Source organism: Kogia breviceps, chromosome 15 (genome assembly GCF_026419965.1).
Source record: "Kogia breviceps isolate mKogBre1 chromosome 15, mKogBre1 haplotype 1, whole genome shotgun sequence".
Classification (NCBI taxonomy): Eukaryota; Metazoa; Chordata; class Mammalia; order Artiodactyla; family Physeteridae; genus Kogia; species Kogia breviceps.
In genome coordinates, this window is record NC_081324.1 from 40,159,343 (window position 1) to 40,185,813 (window position 26,471).

A 26,471-nucleotide genomic window follows, 5' to 3' on the forward strand; every position below is an offset into this window, starting at 1 on the left:
CTGTTTTACAATGGTGTGTTAGTTTCTACTTTACAACTAAGTGAGTCAGTATTGGGATAAATCATAATGTGTACTGTATTCTATTTTATAGATTATTCTTTTAAACAAGGTTTGGCTAGTTAAGGACCATATTTTTCCTGAACTATCAAAAAGTCAGTTTTCTTAGTAGAAAATCATGAGTTATCTTGAAGAGCACTTGTGATGGTTAATTTTATGTGTCAAATTGACTGGGTCACAGGTGGCTTCAGATATTTGGTCAAACAGTATTTTGGGTATGTCTGTGAAGATGTTTCTGGCTGAGATAAAACATTCGAATCTGTAGAGTGAGTAAAGCAGGTTGGCCTTCTTAATGTTGATGGGCCTCTTTCAGTCAGTTGAAGGCTGGAATAGAACAAAAAGGCTGACGCTTCTGTGAGTAAGAGGGAAACTTGTCCTGCCTGACTGCCTTCTTTCCTGCCTTTGGACTTAAAGTGAGACATGAGCTCTTCCTGGATCTTGAGTCTGCTTTCTGACAAGTGCTATGCCATCAGCTCTCCTGGGTCTCCAGTTTGCTAACTGCAGATCTTGGGACTTGACAGCCTCTATAAACACATGAACCAGTTCCTTATAATATCTTTCTGTGTATGCACACACACCTTATTAGTTCTGTTTCTCTGGAAAACCCTGAGTAATGTAGTACATAATCCAGATTTACAACAATTTAATTAGTAAATCAGCTAATACTTAACATGGATTTAATCCAAGTTATTGTATTAGAATTTTAATTCAGTTGATGTGCTATAACTAGCACATAGAAAATGCTTAATGATTAAGAATAATTTCACTTTATATATTTTATTTTTAAAAATTGTTTAAATTTATTTATATTTTTGGCTGCATTAGGTGTTCATTGCTGCGCGTGGGCTTTCTCTAGTTGCGGCGAGTGGGGGCTACTCTTCGTTGGAGTGCACAGGCTTCTTGTTGCAGTGGCTTCTCTTGTTGAGGAGCACGGGCTCTAGGCGCGTGGGCTTCAGTAGTTGTGGCACGCGGGCTTCAGTAGTTGTGGCGCACAGGCTCAGTAGTTGTAGCGCATGGGCTTGGTTGCTTTACAGCATGTGGGATCTTCCCGGATCAGGGATTGAACCCACGTCCCCTGCATTGGCAGGTGGATTCTTAACCACTGCCCTGCCAGGGAAGTCCCACTTTATATGTTTATAATTGACACTTTAGGTGTAATTTTTGCTTTCTTCCTTTTTTTTTTTTTTTTAGCCGTCTCAATGTCACTGCATTTCTTGAGCACCTCAAACTCAGCATGTACAATGCAACACTTTGTCATCTTTCCCCACTCTTGTTCCACTTCCCTGTTACTCTTCCTGTATTTCCTATTTGAGTGAAAGGGATTAGTGTCTACCAGTTGCCTAATTTCAGAACTTCAAGATTATCTTGACCCCTCTCTTTATACATGCCTCACTGCAGCTTTTTAATTGCTATTTTAGCAGTATTCTGTTTGTCTTTGCTATCCCATCCCACTGCCCAGCTCCTCATCTTTTACTAGCACTCTTGCAGTAATACTACTCCTAGGTATATATTCAGAAGGATTGAAAGGAGGTATTCAAACAAATACATACAAGAATGCTCATAGCAGTGTTATTCACAATACTCAAAAGGTGGAAACAACCTGAACGTCCATTAGTGGATGAATAGATTTATGTGGTATATCCGTGCAATGGAATATTATTCAGCCATAGACAGGAATGAAATACTGATTCATGGTACAATGTGGATGAACCTCAAAAACATATGAAGTGAGGACTTACCTGGTGGTCGAGTGGTTAAGAATCCTCCTGCCAGTGCAGGAGACATGGGTTCAATCCCTGCTCCAGGAAGATCCCATATGCTGCAGGGCAACTAAGCCAGTGCGCCACAACTACAGAGCCCATGCTCTAGAGCCCGTGAGCTGCACCTACTGAGCCCACGTGCCACAACTACTGAAGCCCGCATGCCTAGAGCCTGTGCTCTGCAACAAGAGAAGCCACTGCAACGAGAAGCCTGAGCACCACAAAGAAGAGTAGCCCCCACTTGCTGCAACTAGAGAAAGCCTGCATGCAGCAACAAAGACCCAACAGCAGCCAAAAAAAAAAAGAAAAAATGAAGAGAAAGAAGCCAGACACAAAAGGTCACATATTGTAGGATTTCATTTTATATGAAATATCTGTTGAATACCAATAGAATAAATGAATCCACAAAGAGAGAAAGTCATTGCCAGAGACTGGGGGGAGAAGAGTAATGGGCAATGAATGACTGTTTAATAGGTATGAGGTTGTCTTTGGGGGTGACAAAAGTGTTTTGGAAATAGATGTAGGTGATAGTTGCACAACCATATGGGAAATGCTCCTGGATTATACACTTTAACTTGGTTAATTTAATGTAATGTGAACTTTCTCTCAATTAAAAAAAAGATGATATAGGGAATTACCCAGCGGTCCAGTGGTTGAGACTCCGGGCTTTCATTGCCAAGGGCACAGGTTCGATCCCTCGTTGGGGAACTAAAATCCCATAAGCCTCACAGTGTGGCCAAAAAAATAAATAAATAAAAATTAAAAATAAAAAAATTTAAAAAGGTGATATAAACACATTGCACTTTTATGTGTCTTTACATTGTTGTCACAAACTACATTTTTTTGTGTTTTTTTGGCTGCGCGGTGCACCATGTGCGGTATGCAGCATGCGGGGTCTTAGTTCCTGACCAGAGATTGAACCTGGGCCCCCTGCATTGGGAGAGTGGAGTCTTAACCACTGGGCCACCAGGGAAATCCCACAAACTACATCTTATATATGTTGTGTGCCCATCATCAGACTTATTATTTTATACATTTCTATTTTAATTCACAGAGGAAACCAAAAGAGGAGTTACCAAGAAAAAAATAAAGTAATACTGGCTTTTATATTTACTTATGTAGATGCTTTACTGATGTTCGTTATTTCTTTATATGGCTTCTCGTTACGATCTAGTGTCCTTTCATGTCCATCTGAAGGACTCTCTTTAGCATTTCTTGTAGGAGACATCTACTACCAATAAAGTCCTTCAGATTTTGTTTACCTTAAAATGTCTTAATTTCTTCTTCAGTATTGAAGGGTAGTTTTGCCAGATTTAAAATTCTTGGTCGATATTCCCCACCTCACCCCCATCCCCAGAGGTTTAAATATGGCATCTCATAGCCTTCTGGCCTCCACAGTTTGATGAGAAATTGTTAATTTTATTGAGGCTCCCTTGTGTTTACATGACAATGAGTCGCTAATTGCTGCTTTCAAAAATTCTTTGTCTTTGGACAGTTTGATTATAATGTTTCTCAGTGTGGGTCTCTGAGTTATTCCTACCTGGAGTTCATTGAGCTTCTTAGATTCGTAGATTCATGCCTTTTTTTAAAATTTGAGGAGTTTTTGGCCACTATTTCTCCAGATATTCTTTCTGCACCCTCTTCTCTTTCTCAGACTCCTATAATGTGTGTTTGTTGGCTTGGTGTCCCACAGGTCCATTGTACTCTGTTCTCTTGCCTTTATTCTTTTTCTTTCTGCTCCCCAGACTCCATTTCAATGGTCTTATCTTCATATTTGCCAGTTCTCTTTATTCTTGACATTTTCTCTGGCGTCACCTCCATGTACTTCTTACTGCTATTATTATAGCATTTAACATATAGTATTTTATTGGTTCTGTGTTGAGTTTCTTATTACTGGAGGACTGAGCCTATTCCTTTGTTTCCTCAACGTAGCATACAGTAGATACACAGTAAGTATGTGTTGAGTGAGTTACTGAATGAATGTTGCAAAGTATATAGAATCTGAGACTTCTAGAGCTAGAAGGAGTATTGCAGAATGTTTTGCTGTTTTTTTTTTAAGAGTAGTGCCTGAATTTGGAACTTCTGACATCTTAAGGCAAATATTGAACTCCATTTATAAACATTTACCTGATTGAGAGAAAGACTTGAAAAATTTCCAGCTTTTTCAGTCTGTCATATTGTTCTGCTTTTGCTGTATTTATCCATCTTTAGAGAAGTGGTTCTTAAAGTGTGGTGACTGGATCCCCCTTGGTGGATCACCAAGACCCTTTTTTTTTTTGCGATACGCGGGCCTCTCACTGTTGTGGCCTCTCCCGTTGCGGAGCACAGGCTCCGGACGCGCAGGCTCAGCGGCCATGGCTGACGGGCCCAGCCGCTCCGCGGCATGTGGGATCCTCCCGGACCGGGGCACGAACCCGCGTCCCCTGCATCGGCAGGCGGACTCTCAACCACTGTGCCACCAGGGAAGCCCCACCAAGACCCTTTTAAGAGGCATATGGGACAAGGTAAAAAATGTTTTCATAATACTACTAAGATGTTCTCTCTCCCCTGGCCCTTTTCACTGTGTTGGCATGTTCTGTGGTGGTGTAAAAGCAAAGGTGGGTGAAAACTGGTAGTGTCTAATCATTAGTCAAGGCAGAGTCACCAGACTGTACCAGTAATCATCGTATTTTTCACACCACACGTTCACAGCTTAAAAAATATATCACTTACCTGACAGTGCTCATCAACGTAGCTCAGATTACTAATTTTGTTAAATCTTGACCCTTGAGTGCATGTGTCTTTGTGCGTGTGTGTGCGCATGCACTTTTTTCGTTGTGTAAAATAGACATAACATAAAATTTAACGTTTTAACTTTCTTTATTGTGGTAAAATATACATAATATAAATTTACCATTTTAACCATTTTTTAAGTGTACAGTGCAGTTAAGTCCTTTCACATTGTTTTGCAACCGTCATCACCGTCCACCTCCAGAACTTTTTTCATTTTTCCAAACTGAAACTCCATTCCCATTAAACAATAATTGCCTTTCCTCTCCTAGCACCTGGCAACCACCCATCTACTTCCTGTCAGTTTGAATTCAGCTACTCTAGTTGCCTCATTTAAGTGAAATCATACAGTTTATTCTTTTGTGACTGGCTTATTTAACTTAGCATTATATCTTCAAGGTTCATCCATGCTGTAGCATGTGTCACAACTTCTTTACTTTTAAAAGGCTGAATAATACTCTTGTATGTATATACCACATTTTATTTATTTGTCTGTTGATGACACTAGGGTTGCTTCCACTTTTTGGCTATTGTGAATAATGCTGGTATGAACATGGTGGTACAAATATCTGTTTGAGTCCCTTCTTCTTTTGAGTATGTACCGAGAAGTGGAGATGGTAAATCATATGGTAATTCGATGTTAATTTTTTAAAATATAAATTTATTTTACTTATTTAGTTTTGGCTGCGTTGGGTCTTTCATTGCTGCACGCGGGCTTTCTCTAGTTGCAGCGAGTGGGGGCTGCTCTTCTTTGTGGTGCTCGGGCTGCTCTTGCAGTGGCTTCTCTTGTTGCAGAGCATGGGCTGTAGGCGCGGGGGCTTCAGTAGTTGCTACACATGGGCTCAGTAGTTGTGGCGCACGGGCTCTAGCATGCAGGAAGTCTCAGTAGTTGTGGCGCATGGGCTTAGTTGCCCTACGGCATGTGGGATCTTCCTGGAGCACGGCTTGAACCCATGTCCCCTGCATAGGCGGGCAGATTCTTAACCACTGTGCCACCAGGAAAGCTCTCTGTGTTTAATTTTTTGAGGAACAACTGTATTGTTTTCCATACTAGCTGTGCCATTTTACATTCCTACTTGTGGTGCACCAGGATTCCAATTTCTGCACGTTTTCATCAGTGCCTGTTATTTTCTGTTTTTTTCTTTTTTGTTTTGAAAAAAGACATTCTAAGCGTAATGGAGTGGTATCTGTGGTTTTAATTTGCGGTTCCATAATGACTAGTGATGATCATATATGCAAGAGTTTTTTGCTAGGCTCGCTCTTCTATTTTATTGGTCTGTATGTCTGTCCTTATGCCTATACTACACTATTTTGATTACAATAGTTTTCTAGTAAGTATTGAGATCAGTAAGTATGAGTCTTTCCATTTTAATTTTCTTTTTAAATATTGTTTTGGCTATTTGGGATCATTTGGGAATCTATGAATTTTACGATGGGTTTTTCGATTTCTACCAAAATGCCATTGGGAGTTTGATAGGGATTGCATTTAATTTGTAGGTTGCTTTGAGCTGTGTTATCTTAGCAATATTAAGTCTTCTAGTCTGTGAAAATGGGATGTATTTCAATTTATTTGTATCTTTTTTTTCTTATTATAGTTTTCAGTGTACAAATCTTACACCTCTTTGGATAAACTTATTCCTAAATGTTTTATTCTTTTTGATATAATGGTAAGTAGAATTCTTAGTTTCTTTTTTGGATCATTCATTGTTAATCTATAGAAATGCAATTCATTTTTGAATGTTTTGTATTCTGTAACTTTGCTGAATTCATTTATTAGCTCTAACAGTTTTTTTGGACTCATTAGGGTTTTATACAAGTAACATCTGTGAACAGAGAAAATTTTACTTCTTCCTTTCTAATTTGGATATCTTATTTCTTTTTCTTACCTAATTGGTATGGCTGGAAGTTCCCATACTGTGTTAAATTAAAGTGGTAAAAATCAACATCCTTCTCTTTTTCCTGATCTTAGGGGAAAAGCTGTCAGTCTTTGACTATTGAGTATTGCATTAGAGGTGATTACGTATCTTTTTAATAATCTGTGTGACAAAATGAGAAGTCTACATAAAGTACCGTATACTGAATATTCTGGAGGAAATACGCCTGTGTGATTGAATTGTGAACTAAACCAGATGCTTTTTTCACAGAGCACCATTTTACTTGAAAAAATGACAAGAGAAACCATGATTATTCAGACACGGATATTTGGCAGATGTTTTCTCAAAAAAATGAATATGATGCACCTGTTTTATGAAGGAAGACAACTGACAGTATTTGTTGCCCATTATAAAATACACGTTTTCAAGCAAAAATTTTGAAAAACTCAAATGTGCCTTCATGAGCCTGACAACTTCCCAATGCTTTTAAACACTTTTCCAGTGAAATGAATAGTGATACTTACAAATGTGATTTTTTTATATTGCCTAATAAAATGTTTCAACAGTTGGAATGTTTGTGTAACTCAGCAAACCAGTATCTTTCAAAAGACTTATGCATGATGTTACAAAATTATAAAGGAGTCAAAGATCCATTCAAAGAGCATGGTAGCTGAAAGTATTTTAATGTAAAAGAGGTTTAGTAGTTCATTGATATGTTTTCAGATTCCATATTACAATTTAGGATATTTTTAAAAACTACAACTTGTTGGATTTTGGTGTAGTTTCAAAGAATATCCACAATTATCTGTAAAGACTGTTAAAACACTTTTCTCTTACCAAGTTTATATTTATACCAAGTTTAAAACACTTTTCTTTTTACCAAGTTTATTTATATATGTGGTCTGCTTTTTTTTTTTTACATTACTTTTACTAAAACAATATATTGTGGTATGTTTAATAGGGAAGCAGATATGAGAATCCAGCTGTATTCTGTTGAACTGGAGATTTGCAAAAACGTAAAACAGTATGACTCCTCTCACTTAAAATTTTTTTGATGGAAATATATTTTTTAAACAAATGTTATTTATGTTAACATATAATTTTAAAAATTGTTTTTAAAGGAACTAGCACATGTCTTAAGAATTCCTCTGTTTTAATTTTTAATAAGGTAAGTATTGGTGGATAAACAGAAGTTTTTTGGGGTTCTCAAGAATTTGTAAGAGTATGGTGGGGTCCTGAAACCAGAAAGTTTGAGAGCTGTTCTCAGATTAACAAGAGACGATGGGTGCTCTGCATTAATTTTCTTTTAGCTCCTCTCTATCTTGCCTAGTTTAATGCAGTAATTGTTTTCGTTTTTAAAGCTTTAGCTTTCAGATTCTTTTGGAGTTAAGTCATTGAAATTGATATTAATGTTTATAAATAAATAGGTAGAGTGAACACTGGATTTTGTTTCAACCACCCTCTTCTGGGAGTGCTTTTATAGTGATTTTTTAGCTTCAAAACAAGAGGACTTAACATGAAATTTTTGAAAATACTGTTTATTTTTCTATAACTACAGATTCACATTCAGTTGTAAGAAATAATACAGAGAGGTCCTGTTTACCCATTTCCAGCTTCCCCCAATGATAGCATCATGGAAAACTAGATTAAAATAAAATTTCTATAATTATAGATATTGCAAAACATCATAACTGTGATACTGACAATGATACAGTCAAAATATGGAACATTTCCATCACCACGAGGAACCTTCAGGAACCCTCATGTTGCCTTTTTAAAATTTTTAACATCTTTATTGGAGTATAATTGCTTTACAATGGTGTGTTAGTTTCTGCTTTACAACAAAGTGAATCAGTTATGCATATAAACATGTTCCCGTATCTCTTCCCTCTTGCGTCTCCCTCCCTCCCACCCTCCCTATCCCACCCCTCTAGTGGGTCACAAACCACCTAGCTGATCTCCCTGTGCCATGTGGCTGCGTCCCACTAGCTATCCACCCTACATTTGGTAGTGTACATATGTCCATGCCACTCTCTCACTTTATCACAGCTTACCCTTCCCCCTCCCCATATCCTCAAGTCCATGCTCTAGTAGTTCTGTGTTTTATTCCCATCCTACCCCTGGTCTCTTCATGACATTTTTTTTCCTTAGATTCCATATGTATGTGTTAGCATACGGTATTTGTTTTTCTCCTTCTGACTTACTGCACTCTGTATGACAGACTCCAGGTCCATCAACCTCAGTACAAATAACTCAGTTTCATTTCTTTTTATGGCTGAGTAATATTCCACTGTAGATATGTGCCACATCTTCTTTATCCATTCATCTGTTGATGGACACTTAGGTTGCTTCCATGTCCTGTCTATCATAAATAGAGCTGCAATGAACATTTTGGTACATGACTCTTTTTGAATTATGGTTTTCTCAGGGTATATGCCCAGCAGTGGGATTGCGGGGTTGTATGGTAGTTCTATTTGTAGTTTTTTAAGGAACCTCCATACTGTTCTCCATAGTGGCTGTATCAATTTACATTCCCACCAACAGTGCAAGAGGGTTCCCTTTTCTCCACACCCTCTCCAGCAATTATTTTTTCTAGATTTTTTAATGATGGCCATTCTGACCGGTGTGAGATGATATCTCATTGTAGTTTTGACTTGCATTTCTCTAATGATTAATGATGTTGAGCATTCTTTCATGTGTTTGTTGGAAATCTGTGTATCTTCTTTGGAAAAATGTCTATTTAGTTCTTCTGCCCATTTTTGGATTGGGTTGTTTGTTTTTTATTTGTTGAACGGCATGAGTTGCTTGGAAATTGTGGAGATAAATCCTTTGTCAGTTGCTTCATTTGCAACTATTTTCTCCCATTCTGAGGGTTGTCTTTTGGTCTTGTTTATGGTATCCTTTACTGTGCAAAAGCTTTTAAGTTTCATTAGGTACCATTTGTTTATTTTTGGTTTTATTTCTATTTCTCTAGGAGGTGGGTCAAAAAGGATCTTGCTTTGATTTATGTCATAGAGTGTTCTGTCTATGTTTTCCTCTAAGAGTTTGATAGTGTGTGGCCTTACATTGAGGTCTTTAACCCATTTTGAGTTTATTTTTGTGTGTGGTGTTAGGGAGTGTTCTAATTTCATACTTTTACATGTACCTGTCCATTTTCCCAGCACCACTTATTGAAGAGGCTGTCCTTTCTCCACTGTACATTCCTGCCTCCTTTACCAAAGATAAGGTGACCATATGTGTGTGGGTTTATCTCTGGGCTTTCTATCCTGTTCCGTTGATCCATATTTCTGTTTTTGTGCCAGTACCATACTGTTTTGATTACTGTAGCTCTGTAGTAAAGTCTGAAGTCAGGGAGCCTGATTCCTCCGGCTCCATTTTTTGTTCTCAAGATTGCTTTGGCTCTTTGGGGTTTTTTGTGTTTCCATACAAATTGTGAAATTTTTTGTTCTAGTTCTGTAAAAAATGCCAGTGGTATTTTGATAGGGATTGCATTGAATCTGTAGATTGCTTTGGGTAGTAGAGTCTTTTTCACAATGTTGATTCTTCCAATCCAAGAACATGGTATATCTCTCCATCTATTTGTATCATCTTTAATTTTAATTGTATCATCTTTAATTGTTTCATCAGTATCTTATAATTTTCTGCATACAGGTCTTTTGTCTCCTTAGGTAGGTTTATTCCTAGATTTTTTATTCTTTTTGTTGCAGTGGTAAATGGGAGTGTTTTCTTAATTTCACTCAGATTTTTCATCATTAGTGTATAAGAATGCCAGAGATTTCTGCACATTCATTTTGTATCCTGCTACTTTACTAAATTCATTGATTAACTCTAGTAGTTTTCTGGTAGCGTCTTTAGGATTCTCTATGTATAGTATCATGTCATCTGCAAACAGTGACGGCTTTACTTCTTTTCCGATTTGGATTCCTTTTATTTCTTTTTCTTCTCTGATTGCTGTGGCTAGAACTTCCAAAACTATGTTGAATAAGAGTGGTGAGAGTGGGCAACCTCGTCTTGTTCCTGATCTTAGTTGAAATGGTTTCAGTTTTTCACCATTGAGGACGATGTTGGCTGTGGGTTTGTCATATATGGCCTTTATTATGTTGAGGAAAGTTCCCTCTGTGCCTACTTTCTGCAGGGTTTTTATCATAAATGGGTGTTGAATTTTGTCAAAAGCTTTCTCTGCATCTATTGAGATGATCATATGGTTTTTCTCCTTCAGTTTATTGATATGGTGTATCACGTTGATTGATTTGCGTATATTGAAGAATCCTTGCATTCCTGGCATAAACCCCACTTGATCATGGTGTATGATCCTTTTAATGTGCTTTTGGATTCTGTTTGCTAGCATTTTGTTGAGGATTTTTGCATCTCTGTTCATCAGTGATATTGGCCTGTAGTTTTCTTTCTTTGTGACATCTTTGTCTGGTTTTGGTATCAGAGTGATGGTGGCCTCATAGAATGAGTTTGGGAGCGTTCCTCCCTCTGCTATCTTTTGGAAGAGTTTGAGAAGGATAGGTGTTAGCTCTTCTCTAAATGTTTGATAGAATTTACCTGTGAAGCCATCTGGTCCTGGGCTTTTGTTTGTTGGAAGATTTTTCTTGTTTTTTGTTTTTTGTTTTGCGGTACGCGGGCCTCTCAGTTTTGTGGCCTCTTCCGTTGTGGAGCACATGCTCCGGACATGCAGGCTCAGCGGCCATGGCTCACGGGCCCAGCCGCTCCACGGCATATGGGATCTTCCCGGACCGGAGCATGAACCTGCATCCCCTGAATCGGCAGGGGTCTCTCACCACTGCGCCACCAGGGAAGCCCTGTTTGTTGGAAGATTTTTAATCACAGTTTCAATTTCAGTGCTTGTGATTGGTCTGTTCATATTTTCTATTTCTTCCTAGTTCAGTCTTGGCAGGTTGTGCATTTCTAAGAATTTGTCCATTTCTTCCAGGTTGTCCATTTTATTGGCATAGCGTTGCTTGTAGTAATCTCTCATAATCTTTTGTATTTCTGCAGTGTCCGTTGTTACTTCTCCTTTTTCATTTCTAATTCTACTGATTTGAGTCTTCTCCCTTTTTTTCTTGATGAGTCTGGCTAATGGTTTATCAATTTTGTTTATCTTCTCAAAGAACCAGCTTTTAGTTTTATTGATCTTTGCCATTGTTTCCTTCATTTCTTTTTCATTTACTTCTGATATGATCTTTATGATTTCTTTCCTTCTGCTAACTTTGGGTTTTTTTTTTTTTTCTTCTTTCTCTAATTGCTTTAGGTGCAGGGTTAGGTTGTTTATTCGAGATGTTTCCTGTTTCTTGAGGTAGGATTGTATTTAAACTTCCCTCTTAGAACTGCTTTTGCTGCATCCCATAGGATTTGGGTCCTCGTGTCTCCATTGTCATTTGTTTCTAGGTATTTTTTGATTTCCTCAGTGATCACTTCGTTTTTAAGTAGTGTATTGTTTAGCCTCCATGTGTTTGTATTTTTTACAGATCTTTTCCTGTAATTGATATCTAGTCTCATAGCCTTGTGGTCGGAAAAGAAGATACCTGATACGATTTCAATTTTCTTAAATTTACCAAGGCTAGATTTGTGACCCGAGATATGATCTATCCTGGAGAATGTTCTATGAGCGCTTGAGAAAAATGTGTATTCTGTTGTTTTGGGATGGAATGTCCTATAAATATCAATTAAGTCCATCTTGTTTAATGTATCATTTAAAACTTGTGTTTCATTATTTATTTTCATTTTGGATGATCTGTCCATTGGTGAAAGTGGGGTGTTAAAGTCCCCTACTGTGATTGTGTTACTGCCAATTTCCCCTTTTATGGCTGTTAGTATTTGCCTTATGTATTGAGGTGCTCCTATGTTGGGTGCATAAATGTTTACAATTGTTATATCTTCTTCATGGATCGATCCCTTGATCATTATGTAGTGTCCTTCTTTGTCTCTTGTAATAGTTTTTATTTTAAAGTCTGTTTTGTCTGATATGAGAATTGCTGCTCCAGTTTTCTTTTGATTTCCATTTGCATGGAATATCTTTTTTCATCCCCTCATTTTCAGTCTGTATGTGTCCCTAGGTCTGAAGTGGGTCTCTTGTAGACAGCATATATATGGGTCTTGTTTTTGTATCCATTCAGCCAGTCTGTGTCTTTTGGTGGGAGCATTTAACCCATTTACATTTAAGGTAATTATTGATATGTATGTTCCTATTACCATTTACTTAATTGTTTCAGGTTTGTTCTTGTAGGTCTTTTCCTTCTCTTGTGTTTCTTGCCTAGAGAAGTTCCTTTAGCATTTGTTATAAAGCTGGTTTGGTGGTGCTGAACTCTCAGCTTTTGCTTCTCTGTAAAGGTTTTAATTTCTCCATCCAATCTGAATGAGATCCTTGCTGGGTAGAGTAATCTTGATTGTAGGTTTTTCCTCTTTCATCACCTTAAGTATGTCCTGCCACTCCCTTCTGGCTTGCAGAGTTTCTGCTGAAAGATCAGCTGTTAACCTTATGGGGATTCCCTTGTGTGTTATTTGTTGTTTTTCCCTTGCTGCTTTTAATATATTTTCTTTGTATTTAATTTTGGATAGTTTGATTAATATGTGTCTTGGCGTGTTTATCCTTGGGTTTATCCTGTATGGGACTCTCTGTGCTTCCTGGACTTGATTGACTATTTCCTTTCCCATATTAGGGAAGTTTTCAACTATAATCTCTTCAAATATTTTCTCAGTCCCTTTCTTTTTCTCTTTTTCTTCTGGGACCCCTATAATTCAAATGTTGGTGTATTTAATGTTGTCCCAGAGGTCTCTGAGACTATCCTCAGTTCTTTTCATTCTTTTTTCTTTATTCTGCTGTGCAGTAATTTACACTATTTTATTTTCCAGGTCACTTATCCGTTCTTCCTCCTCAGTTATTCTGCTATTAATCCCATCTGGAGTATTTTCAGTTTCATTTATTGTGTTGTTCATCATTGCTTGCTTCCTCTTTAGTTCTTCTAGGTCGTTGTTAAATGTTTCTTGCATTTTCTCTATTGTATTTCCAAGATTTTGGATCATCTTTACTCTCATTATTCTGAATTCTTTTTCAGGTAGACTACCTATTTCCTCTTCATTTGTTAGGTCTGGTGGGTTTTTACCTTGCTCCTTCATCTGCTGTGTATTTTTCTGTCTTTTCATTTTACTTATCTTATTGTGTTTGGGGTCTCCTTTTCTCAGGCTGCAACTTCATATTTCCCGTTGTTTTTGGTGTCTGTCCCCAGTGGCTAAGGTTGGTTCAGTAGGTTGAGTAGGTTTCCTGGTTGAGGGGACTAGTGCCTATGTTCTGGTGGATGAGGCTGCATCTTGTCTTTCTGGTGGGCAGGTCCACATCTGTTGGTGTGTTTTGGGTTGTCTGTAACCTTATTATGATCTTAGGCAGCCTCTCTGCTAATGGATGGGGTGTGTTCCTGTCTTGCTAGTTGTTTGGCATAGGGTGCCCAGCACTGTAGCTTGCTGGTCATTGAGTGAAGCTGAGTGTTGGTGTTGAGATGCAGATCTCTGGGAGATTTTCGCCGTTTGATATTACGTGGAGCTGGCAGGTCTCTTGTGGACCCGTGTCCTGAAGTTGGTTCTCCCACCTCAGGCACAGCCCTGACACCTGGCTGGAGCACCAAGAGCCTTTAATCCACACGGCCATCTTGGCTCCGCTCGCTCCTACTTGGCGGCAGAGGCGGCAGCCTCATGTTGCCTTTTGGTAACCTCATCCACCTCAATCCCAGCACACCCCTACTTAACCCCAGTTTATTGAATTTTTCTTTTATGTGTTACGCTTTTAGTGTCAAGTTTAAGAACTCTGCTTAGCCCTGGATTCGAAAAATTTTTTTCCCTGTGTTTTGTTCTAAAATACTTATAGTTTTGCATTTAAGTCCATGATCTATTTTGAGTTAATTTTTATATAAGGTGTGAAATTTAGGTGAGGGTTCAAGTGCTCCAGCACCATTTGTTGAAAAGGCAGGCTGTCTTTCCTTTATTGAATTGCTTTGCTCTTTTGTCACAATTGACTTGAGTGTATTTGTGTGAGTCTGTTTCTCGGTTCTCTGTCCTATTCCATTGATCCATGTGTGTCTCCCTCCACCAATGCCAAGTAATCTTGATAGCTATATGATAAGTCTTGAAATTGGGTAGATTGATTCCTTCCACTGAATTCCTTTGCAGAATTGTTTTAGCTACTCTGGGTCTTTTGCCGTTGTTTATAGACTTTAGAGTAATCTGGTCTATATCAATAAAAATTATTTTGCTGGGATTATAATAAGGGTTGCATTAATCCTGCATATCAGTTTAGGGAAAATTGACCTCTTTATTATATAACATCTTCTAATCCATAAACTTGGTATATTTTTCCATTTATTTAGAACTTCTTTGACTTTTTTTTATCAGTATTATGTAGCTTTCAGCATACAAGTCCTGTACGTGTTTTGTTTTATTTACACTTAAGTATTTCAGTATTTTGAGCGATTTAAAGGGGTATTGTATTTTTAATTTTATTTTTCTCATTTATTCCTAATATATTGAAATACAACTGATATAATAGCCAAGACATGGAAACAACCTGAGTGTCTATCGAGAGATGAATGGATAAAGAAGTTGTGAGATATACACACACATACACACACACACACACACACACACACAGAGCAGAATATCATTCAGCCTTAAAGAAGTGAGGAAATGCTGCCATTTTTAAGAATGTGGATGGACCTTATGGACATAATTCTATGTGAGATAAATCAGAGAAGGAAATACTGTATGATCTCACTTATATGTTGAATCTTTAAAAAAAAAAAAAGCCACAAACCCAAACTCAGAAAAAGAAATCAGATTTGTGGTTACCAGAGGTCGAGATGTAGGACGGGGAATTAGAAGAAGGTGGTCAAAAGGTACAAACTAACAGTTCTAAGGTAAATAAGTAGTAGGGATGTAACGTACAACAGGATGACTATAATTAACACTGTTGTATGTATGATATGTGTGACAGTGTTAAGAAAATAAAGCCTAAGTGGTCTCATCACAAGGAGAAGAAATTTTTTTTTATCTTTTTGTTTTTGTGTCTATATGAGATGATAGTTAACTTACTGTGGTAATCAGTTCACAGTATATGTAAACCGAACCGTTATGCTGTACACCTTAAACTCATATAGTGCTGTATGTCATTTATATCTCAAAAAACTGGGGTGGGGGAAACAGCTTTTTCTTTATTTTTATGTGTCAATTTCATTTTCCTTTTTTTACTTTTATTATTTCCTCATGCTTCCTTGTGTTTATTTTGTTCTTCTTATTCTAGATTTTTGAGGTGGGAGCTTAGATGATTGATTTTAGACTTGTTCATCTTTTGTAGTGTGTGCAAGTTTCTCTCGGCACTGCTTCAGCTTTATCCCACAAATTTTGTATTTTCAACATACTTGCATATGCTAGTTGAAGCATTTTTATGATGGCTGCCTTAAAATCTTTGTCAATAATTCTCAAATCTCTGTCATCTTAGCGCTGGCATCTATTGACTGACTTTTTTCGTTCAGTTTGAGAGCCTCCTGGTACTTGGTATGATGGAAATTTTGTTTGATCCATAGATTTTTTTGGTATTATGTTATGAGACTCTGGACCTTACTTAATCCTGTTTTAGCTGGGTTTCTCTGACAGTACCCCATCAGGGGAAGGAGGTGTTCTTTGTTACTGTTGGGTGTGAGTGGGAGTTCTGGCTCTCCACGAGACTTCCACTGATACCACAGAGTTGCTGGGCCACGGTGGAGGTGCTGACTTTCCACTAGGCCTTCTGTGACACCACCCCAGTGAGGTGTGCCTCCTTACTGCTGGGTGGGGTGGAAGTCCAGGCTCCCTCCTTTGCCTTCTCTGACACTACTCTGGAGAGGTGTTGGGCTTCCACATTACAGCCTTTGCTGGTGTGGATGTGAGTGGGGTCACAGATTTTTCTTTTTTCTCTTTTCTTTTCCTTTCTGCAGTGTGTTTGGTTGGAGTAGATAGGGTATTTTCTAAAAGTTTTCTGTCTTGCTAGGCTGCCCTTTTCCTGTTCCTTTGACAAGAGTGAGAAGGCTTTTGTTGGAACTTTTTATATCTGCACCTGTTAGGATTTCTGTGTTGCTGGCCTCTTCAACTTTGAATCTGAGATATATGAGGCAAAATGAAAACTCTGGAAACTCACCTCGTGTTGAACTCCCAAGGTCCCTAGCCAGTCTGCTGCCTTTTCTTTTCCTATGTTTTGTTTATTTATAATGTCTAGGATTTGTAGTTGTGCTTTGCAGGAGGAATAGGGAAAAGTATGTCTGCTCTATCTTCTCAGAAGCAGAAGTCCTCTACAAATTGGAGGACTATTGGAATTGGTACACATCATTTGGAACTCTGAGACTAGTGCTTTCTACCAGTATTTCCTTGTCTTTGATATTATAGGATATTTTCAGGTTTGCCTGTGGTGTTAGTATTTTAACAAGCTTATCTTAATGTAACTGTATGCTAGACACTAAATTTTACTTTTTATTGGTTTAAAACATACATTTGTTGTATGTGTTTTAAAGTACAGTAGTATGTAAAACTGCTAAGTAAAAATTGATTGCAGAGAGGTCAGATATTCCCAGATTAATCTGTAAATTCAGGGCAGTCTGTAAGAAATGTAAAACTAATTTTGTAGATCATTGGGAAAAGTGAATGTGGAGGAAGAGCCAAGGCAATCTTTGTCTTGTGAATTTTGACAGTTTTGGAGGGAAAACAATAATGGAAGTAGTGTGCCCTTTTAGGTATCCACGCAGACTGTAAAGACATTGAAATTAGAAGAGTAAGATGTTGGTAGAGGAAGAGAAATATATATATGAAAGGAACAGAGTAGAGATTTGTGAGAAGACCTATTTTACGTGGGCATTTGGTAAATTAGACACTTGAAACTCATGTGATAAGAGATGGAATATTAATAAATGATTCTTAGATTCCTAACTAATATCATATGAAATTAATCCAGTTGAATTAAAGATATAACATTGAAAAGAATCAACTATGGAGTCATGTAAGAAAAATACATATTTATAATCATTTCTAGTTTGGGATCATGAAAGGACTTTCTAAATACAATATAGGCCATGAGTCATATAGGAAATAGATTTGGCTACATAAAGTTATAAAAGCCGTGAATGCAGAAAATATCAAATTTTAACAGGAAAATATTTGCACTACCTAAAACAGGAAAAAGCTAATATGCATAACATATAAAATGCTCCTGTGAGTTGATAAAAAACAAACAGCTCAGTAGGAAAATGGGGAAAATGATGTGAGTGGGGAACTTGAATTGAATTCCTTCAATTTACAAAAGAAGGAATATAAATGACTGAGAAATCAGCTTTAATAATATATAGGGAATTGCAAATAAAAACAGGATCATTTTACTCCCGAGAGATTGGCAAAGATCTTAAATATTAATAGTATTATGTTGATGTTGGGAAATGAGCATTTTCATGTGGAAGGAGTTCAAACAGTTGGCCTTTTTGGTGGGCAACTTGACAATATCTGTCAAAATTTAAACTGCATACCTTTTAACCTATCACCTCTGCTTGTCAGAATCTATCCTATAGAAATACTCAGGTTTACAAACATGAAAGGTATTAAAGATTTGAAACAACTTATATATATATATCTCATGTGATTAAGTAGTTATTAAAAGGAATGAGGCTCTTAAAGTTTGTAAGAGATCTGTTTATGAACACAAAAATGCTTTGGATATATGAAGATTGAAGAAAACTGTAAAACATGTTTAACATTATCTTACTGAAGAAAAAATTCTGTGTATGTGTGTATCTGTGAATAAGTATATAGTATTTGCAAAGGCACATTAAATGGTATGAAAAGGATACACATACTAAATAATTAACTCATTTGTGGTGAGGGTGTGGAGATGAAAGGAGATTTCACTTTTTATGCTCAAGTTTTATTTAATTTTTAAATTAGCTGTTTATGATAGACTTAAAATTATATACAAAAGTAAGTAAAGACAGTAAGATTTTTAACTTCCATGAGCCCATCACCCAGCTGCAGTGTTACCAACGTTATACCTTTCTGGTTTCATTTACCTAAATCTTTCCTACCCTGATACCTACTTTTTTCCCTGTTTTTTTTTTTTTTTAAAGCAAAACCCAGACTTCATTTAAAACACATATGTCAGTATATATTTATAATAGATAAATTAAGCCTTATATTAAAATTTTAATGTAATTGTAAGAGCTCTGTCACACCTAACAAAGTTAACTTTGATTTTTTTTGAACCTAGTCCATGTTCAGTATCCTAGATTCCTTGAAAAATGTCTCTTTATAGTTAATGTTCAAAGTAGAATCCAAAAAGGTCCACTCATGACATTTGGTTAACAGTTCTCTTTAATTTATGTCCCCTCTCCCCCCACATTTTTTTCTTGTAGTTTACTTGTTGAGGAGACTGTGTCACATGGACTATAGAATTTCCCTCCTTAGGCATTTGGGTAATTCCACCCTTATGGTGTCATTCCCAAAGAATACTGCATTGCCTGTGTTATGCACTTCCTGCTGCATCACATTAAGAGATACCTAACGTCAAGTTGTTTTATATTTAGGGATGAGATTGATCAGTGGATTCAGTTGTTATCATTATGAATCTGTTATAAAGTTCCTCATCACCTTTCACCCAGTGATTTTAGCAGCTTCTGATGGTGGTTGGTTAGACTCCTTATTTTATCAGGAGTTGCAAAATTATGAATTTCTAGTTCTTTTATTCTTTCTGTGTTTATTATGCAGAATTCTTTTCTAATCGTGGTTCTTAAAAAGTGTAGGCCTCTGCAGCATCAGTATCACCTGGGAATTTGTTGGAAATGCAAATTCTTGGGTCCTGTCCCAGACCTACATCAGAAACTATTGGTAGGAACCAGTTATCTGTGTATTAACAAGCCCTCTACGTGGTTCTGAGGCATGCTGCAGTTTGAGCATTTGTTGCATGAGAACTTTCTTCATCAGCCATTGTTGACTCTGAAATACAGTTCATCCAGGAAAAGGAGGATAAATGGCTTATTTTTTCCCCCTTTTCAGCTGAATTAGTTCTTTAGCAACCTTTGTTTTTTTTAAGTTTTTTTAATGAACTTATGGATTTTTAGCTGTTTGTGTTTCAGACCATTGTAGTCGTTCTTTTTGATACTCTTTTGCCAGTGGCAGCATCTTGGGGCATTGCTTGTGTCCTTTGGATACAACCTTGGTAGTTTTTAAAATAGCTTTCTTACTTTCTATCACGACGAGATGTTACAGGCTCATCTTATGTAGTTCCTGCTTTTATTAACAAAATGTTATTTAGGGACCATAGTATGTGTTGATTGATTTCAGTGCATTTCTTTGGGTGCATTTAATTACTTTAATACTTCTTTCATTGGTAAATGGGGATAATAACTTATTCTGTAGGGTTGTTTTGAAGACTAAATGAGATACGTAATAACCGTTTAGAACAGTGCCTAGGTCATAAGAAACTAGTCAATATTATTTAAAAGATATTCTTTTTTCTTTTTTTTTCTTTTTTTTTTTTTTTTTTTTTGTGGTACGCGGGCCTCTCACTGTTGTGGCCTCTCCCGTTGTGGAGCACAGGCTCAGTGGCCATGGCTCATGGGCCCAGCCGCTTCGCAGCATGCAGGATCCTCCCGGACCAGGGCACGAACCCATGTCCCCTGCATTGGCAGGCGGATTCTCAACCACTGCGCCACCAGGGAAGCCCTTAAAGATATTCTTAATAGGCCAAAAAAGTTTTAGTTTCAGTTCCACTCTATAAGCATAATGTGAATATACAATATGATGTGTATTCTTTAGAACTCTTCCAGTTCACAGTGTCTTTTATAGTGGTGTAATGGTCCAGGATGAAGTTTGTGCTTTTCAAGATTTTAAGAATTCATTTGTTGTGTATACCAAAATGAAGGTTTTTAAAATTTGAGGAAGCAGAATTGCCTTGGGCCTTTTAGAATGGGAAAGATGTCCATTTGTCTGGGCCTAGGTGGAGTTTCCTTTTAAACCAGACATTGAGACAGGAGAGATCATGGGTAAATGCCCTTGCAGGACAAAGTCAGTTGGAACACCAAGTCAGTACTACCCAGAAGCCCTTTTCAGCATGGAGGCTCAAGTGAATCCTTTAATATATAGCTCATATGTTTCCCTGTTATGACTTCTTTGTTGGTAACTCTTGATCCCCCTCAAATTCTTTTACTTTTTTTTTTTTTTTTCCAAATTCTTTCTTGATATTCCCCCAGAGTAAAGCTATCTACTATGTGTGTGTGTGTGTTTGGATGTGTGTAATTCAGTACTATTAGATATCTTTCTATATTTGTATATAAATCTATCTCATTTTTTAACAGGTATACAGTATTGGATTGTATGAATGTACCATGATTTAATTAGTTCTCTCTTTTGTGTTTTATCATTAGTATCCTTAGTGATTTCTTTGTGCATTTATGAGAAGATACCCATAGGATAAATTCCTAGAAGTGAAATTTGCAGGATCAAGGGATTTGTGCATTTACATTTTTCATAGATATTGCCAAATTATTTTTCTAAGAAGTCTCACTAATTTATATTTTAATCACAATGTCTGAAGGTATCTAAAGGTGATAATCTTACCCATATTCTTGCCAACTTTAGTTAGTGTCAGACGTTCATCTTGATCAATCTAACAGGTAGAAAATGATAGTTGGTTTTAATTGCTTAACATTTGTACTTTTTGACCTTTCCCTTCGTATTTTTCAGTGGAGTTATGATTTGTGAGAACTCTAGAATGGAGGAGGGGAAAGGAAAATATTTGAACTCAATACACTGAAAATAAGAAAGAGTGCTAGATCTGTAAGAAAGTTTGTCTTCCATAAACAGAATTTGAAGTTGAGGTTTCTGAAAGTAGTGTGTAATTTTACATGTGTTCCCCTTTCAGCTGCTGGGTGAGGTTAAGACCAGAAGCTAAGTTAGTAGAACAAATAATTAAAGACATAGGTTTAGGCCAAAATTTATTGATTTAGTAAATGTTGAGCAAATTATGAATCAGCTCCTGGCCTTGATTCCATAGATTGGTAGATGAGAGTGACAATTGTTGCTTTAGATGGAATTTAGTTGGGAAGCACCAGATTAAATAAAAACAATTATAGTTGGAGTAAATGCTCCATAGGAAAAGTATGAGGTGGTATGAGAGCATATCAGGGTTGCCTAACCTATATGTAGTGGGTGGTCAGGGAAAAATTAGAGGAAACCATTTAACTGAGGTGTAAAGCATGGGTAGGAGTTGGGGAAATTGGAGGAGGAGTAGTGTTGGGCATGAAGAGAGAGTAGTGTAGAGGTGGAGACAGACCTTTTTGGGCCTTTGGTTCATGTTAAGGATTTAAAATGTTATCTGGAGAACAGTAGAAAATCTTTGAAGGATTTTTAAGCGTGGGGTGGGCTACCAAAAGTGTGAGGTATCCTGGCAGTGATACAGGAGTATGCCAGCTCTATCCATTTTTCACCCACCTCAGCCATTAAGAAGCAGCCATCTGTGTCTGACTGAACTGTTTGTCCTGTCTGGAATCGGTAGGATCTATTCAAGAACCATCTGTTGATTATGCATTTTCTGTGGCAAAGAGTATTACTAAGTTAAAGCAGTTTCTGCCTTACAGCCACCTATCCATCCATATGAACATGTTTTCTAGTCTGTGATTCAGTTTATCAGGGAAATAAATAAATAAGGCTGTCCAACAGTTGTTAATAAATCCTTAATAGATTTTTGTTTCAAGATAATGGCTTTTCTTCTGATGTCCTTCTATAAGAACTGCAGTAATGCTCATTGGTGTGTGTGTGTATGTGCATGTGTGTGCGTGTGTGTGTGTGTGTATATATATATATATATATATTAAATTTTTTTGCTGCTTCTCTATATAGAATGCTTCCCTTGGGAAGAAGGTTCCTGTGTTTACAGATAAAAATTTTTTAGCTATTTGTTGTATTTATCAGCATTATCATCTACTGTGGTTGTAAATTTCAATCTACATAAAAACAGTGATTAAATTAGATTATGATATTCTGTATCATATCAAAACAAGTAGGCATATGGTCTGAACAGTGTAAGAAAATAAGTAATGATCCTATCACTTTCTGATTATGAAGAAGTAAAACTAGATTATGAACTCAGTATGAATTAGTGAGACTAGATGGCATATCTGTAATCCTTTGAATAAGTTTGTTTCCTATTGTTAACTAGTCTGGATTCTTCTTTCTGAAGCTTTGTAATTGATCCTTATTTGAATTGTTTGTGAATTATTGTGTATCCATTTCTTACTTGTGTGATGAACTAAACTTGTATAGCCCTTTTTGGGGAGTATGCTCAACTTTTTTTTTTTTTTTTTTTTTTTGCGGTACGCGGGCCTCTCACTGTTGTGGCCTCTCCCATTGTGGAGCACAGGCTCTGGACGCGCAGGCTCAGCGGCCATGGCTCACGGGCCCAGCCGCTCCGCGGCATGTGGGATCCTCCCGTACTGGGGCATGAACCCATGTCCCCTGCATCGGCAGGCGGACTCCCAACCACTGCGCCACCAGGGAAGCCCCTCAACTTTTTAGGTAATACTATGTTCTCTTATATTAGCCAGCCAGATTTTATTATTATTATTATTTGTTTTGATGTACCTATTCACATACAGGGCCCCTGGAAAAGGGCTATACTTAGTACCTACAGGAGCTTAAGATTTAGTTCAGTGAGGTGAGATATAAGAAAATGGTTTCTCACAATATGTTGACTAGTCCTTACTTGGCTTATATTGGTACAAACATAGCAGTATACACACAGACTAACGGGGATGTAATATTGAATTTATGGTTGCTTTCTCTGGTGGTGTCATATATTAGTGAAGAGAAAGAATTTTTAAAAAAGAACATACTTAGTCATGTGACCTATCATGTGCCAGTTTGTAGGGTCCCTCCAAACTCCTGATTGAACAGGAAAGGTTATTTTTGGTCTGTTTCCAGCATGGTCCCTGGCACATAGCAAACATTAAATAAACGCTAGTTAAATTGAATGGGAGATTGATAAAATAGGTGTCTTTATAAGGAACCTGTGAACTGTAAAAACGTAGAAGTTGATTACATCAGACCCATTATTTAGCCTTATATTCTGTTGCCAGTAGAGTTATTTCTTTAAGAAATTATGAAATGGCTTGTTTGCCCTTTCTGTTAACTTTGCACGTCTTAGTGACAATTTATGGCTCTGTTATTTATAACTTATAAAATTTATTTGCAAATCAGTTTTGTGATTTTCTTCTGGAATTGCTTGTTGTGATTTGTTGCATTAGTTTATTATTTGCTTTACATAAAGTTTTAAATGGAAGTAAACTTTTTTCCCTGAAAGTTTGGAGAAGGGTATAATTTATGGCAATTTCTAGTTTTTCTCATTATAGCCTGGGTTCCACAAGGAAAGAAATGAAAATGATGTTTTGGTATTTGGATTCCATACTAAAGCCGTGCTCCTGGTACAGAGTTCATTCTTTGGAATATACTGGGAACTGTATGTTGAAATCTTGAAAATTTTTACTTTAGTGTACATTGCAGAAATTATTCTGAATTATTTTCAAGAGATTAGTAGCTCACAAGTTTTTAAAAACAGTGTAAAATGTATACTTTTAAATGTTTGTAGTAAAATAAACATAACAAAAAATTGACCTTTAATCATTTTTAAGTGTGAGGTTTAATGGTATTAAGTACATTTATCCTGTTATGCAACTATCATTAGTATCCATCTCCAGAATGCTTTTCCTCTTATAAAACTGGAACTCTATACCTATTAAACATTAACTCTCCATATCTCCCTCACCCTAGCCCCTGGCAATCACCATTCTACTTTTTCTTTGAATTTGACTATTCTAGGCACCTGATATAAATGGAATCATACAGTATATGTCTTTCTGTGTCTGGCTTGTTGCACTTAACTTGATGTCCTCTGGGTTCATTCACATTGTAGCATGTGTCAGAATGTCCTTTCTTTTTAAGGCTGAGTAGTATTCTATTTGTATGTATATACCACCTTTTGCTTATCCATTCATCTTTTGACAGACACTTGGATTGCTTCCACTTTTTGGCTGTTGTGAATAATACTGCTAACATTCTAAAATATTTTTGTTGAGTTGCTACTAAATCTTCTCTAAAGGTAGTATCCGCTTTCATTTATGATAGCAGGCATAGTCTGGTTGTAAAGAGGGAATGCTTTGGAGTTGGACTTTTAGGATTCAAATCATGGCTGATCCCTTCCTGTCTATTTCACTGTGGGCAGATAACCTTTTTGATGTCTATTTTTATTCAACTTCCAAATGCAGATAATAATGGTACCTTACATTATATGGATTAAATTAGGTTTTATATATATATATATATATATAAACTGCTTAGAACAGATTTGAGTATTTAAACTCATTTTGATCTTAAGAAGGCAAACACTTGGATTAAATAATACTTCTAATACTTGGATTAAATAAGGCCTTTTCTTTGTGTGTGGTTTTTTGTGGGCAGAGGCAGGGGTAGGTAAAAAATAATAAAAAGATAGGGTTGAATACTGGGAAAGTTACCATTATTATCATTTTCATGGGAAAGGGTCCTGGTATCTTAACCAGTTATACTCTATGGCTTGACTAACCAGACAAGACAGAAGAATCAGAAATTGGTCTCTGTTATTGCCATCTCTCCCTTGTCTTTATTCTATGCCAGCAACTTTGAAAAGCACGAAAATTGGTGGGCTGCAACTTTAGACAGGCAAACCAGGTTATGCAGTGGGTGGCACAGGTTTGTAAGGTCTGATCAGTTGTGACTCAGTATTTTAGTTTCTTATGAGAAGGGTGGGATGCTGGTTTCCCCTAAAAGAAAAATGTGAACTCAAAAGTGGGTTAAATTTTAAATTGAATACTCACATCTTGAGGACCAAATGCACCTGGCCCAAATATTTGTCTTAAATCCAATAAACTGGCCCACATGAATAGTGCACTGGATTATCAGTACTGATCTTAAGTCCCCTACACCATCGTGATGTGGATGCCACAAAGTATGTTGTTTCTGAATATAATTGTACAACTTTGAATGATTCAATTTTAATTCTAATAAAATTGTATTATGAAAATAGTCAATATAAAAGATTGTGTTCAACTAATAGGTTTTCCTTTTATATATGAATCTTAAGTCAGATTCAATACTACTATGCCACTTAACATTGTAACACAGTAAAAAATGGATTCTGGTCAGCAATTAGTGAAATCTTATCTGCTCTTTTAGGAGGATGACCATACCACAGAATATAGTGAGTAGGGGCATGTTTTTGTCAAGATGAATCAGTTATTTAAGGCCATGTAATCCAAAGGGGGGAAAATATCTAAACTTTGTCCATTTGGTTTCCCTAACATTTACTCTATTCGCTTGGCAAATATTTATTTCATAAACAAAAAATATGTAATTGATTGAAGTGATGTCTCTCAACTTATTTTACATTTTGTATTCTTTTGTTTGACAGTAATATTGAGTTTTAAATCAACATGGGTATTAAAATAGTCATAAATTCAGCTAAGATTTAGGGTACCATTTTAATAACATGACCATTCACCATCTTAAGTGGCTGTATTTCATGTAGTGTTTAATAGTTTTAATAAAATTTAGTACAGGATAGTCAGATGTGAGGATTTCTGTGTATAAAACTATTAGTTTGGAAATAATTAAGACTAGCAATCAAGGATCGCTCAGCCAAGATGGATTCCAGTGAGAAGGATTCTGGGAGGTTGGCAGGACGTATGGACTGGCATCTCCTCTCTCTTTTGACCTTTCCCAAATTCTTCTGGTTTGTGGTAACTTGTTAGTTCCACGTTCCGAAGCAAGACCTTCTGTTTGTAAGATAACTCATGCAAGTGGTTACTATCTTGCCTGGACAGGGAGGGCGGTTTTGGTCAGTGTTTCCCTTAACAGTCTCTTCGTTTCACACCGGCTCTGCCAGACACAGGCGAGGAGGGGCCAGGGCCTCCCTCAAGCT

General features: G+C 36.9%; 1 protein-coding gene across 3 annotated transcripts in view; it reads left to right on the top strand.

Moving 5' to 3' along the window:
* RPRD1A (regulation of nuclear pre-mRNA domain containing 1A) overlaps positions 1–26,471 on the top strand; it is a 77,747-nt gene that overhangs the window by 10,684 nt on the left and 40,592 nt on the right. Inside the window, exon 2 of one of the 3 annotated variants that reach the window (XM_067014716.1) lies at positions 22,881–23,035. The exons of the other annotated variants lie outside the window; for them this stretch is intronic. Within the exon in view, the coding sequence (XP_066870817.1) occupies positions 22,936–23,035 (100 nt within the window). The 5' untranslated portion in view covers positions 22,881–22,935. The remainder of the gene's footprint in view (positions 1–22,880; positions 23,036–26,471) is intronic. 3 annotated transcript variants of the gene reach the window in all.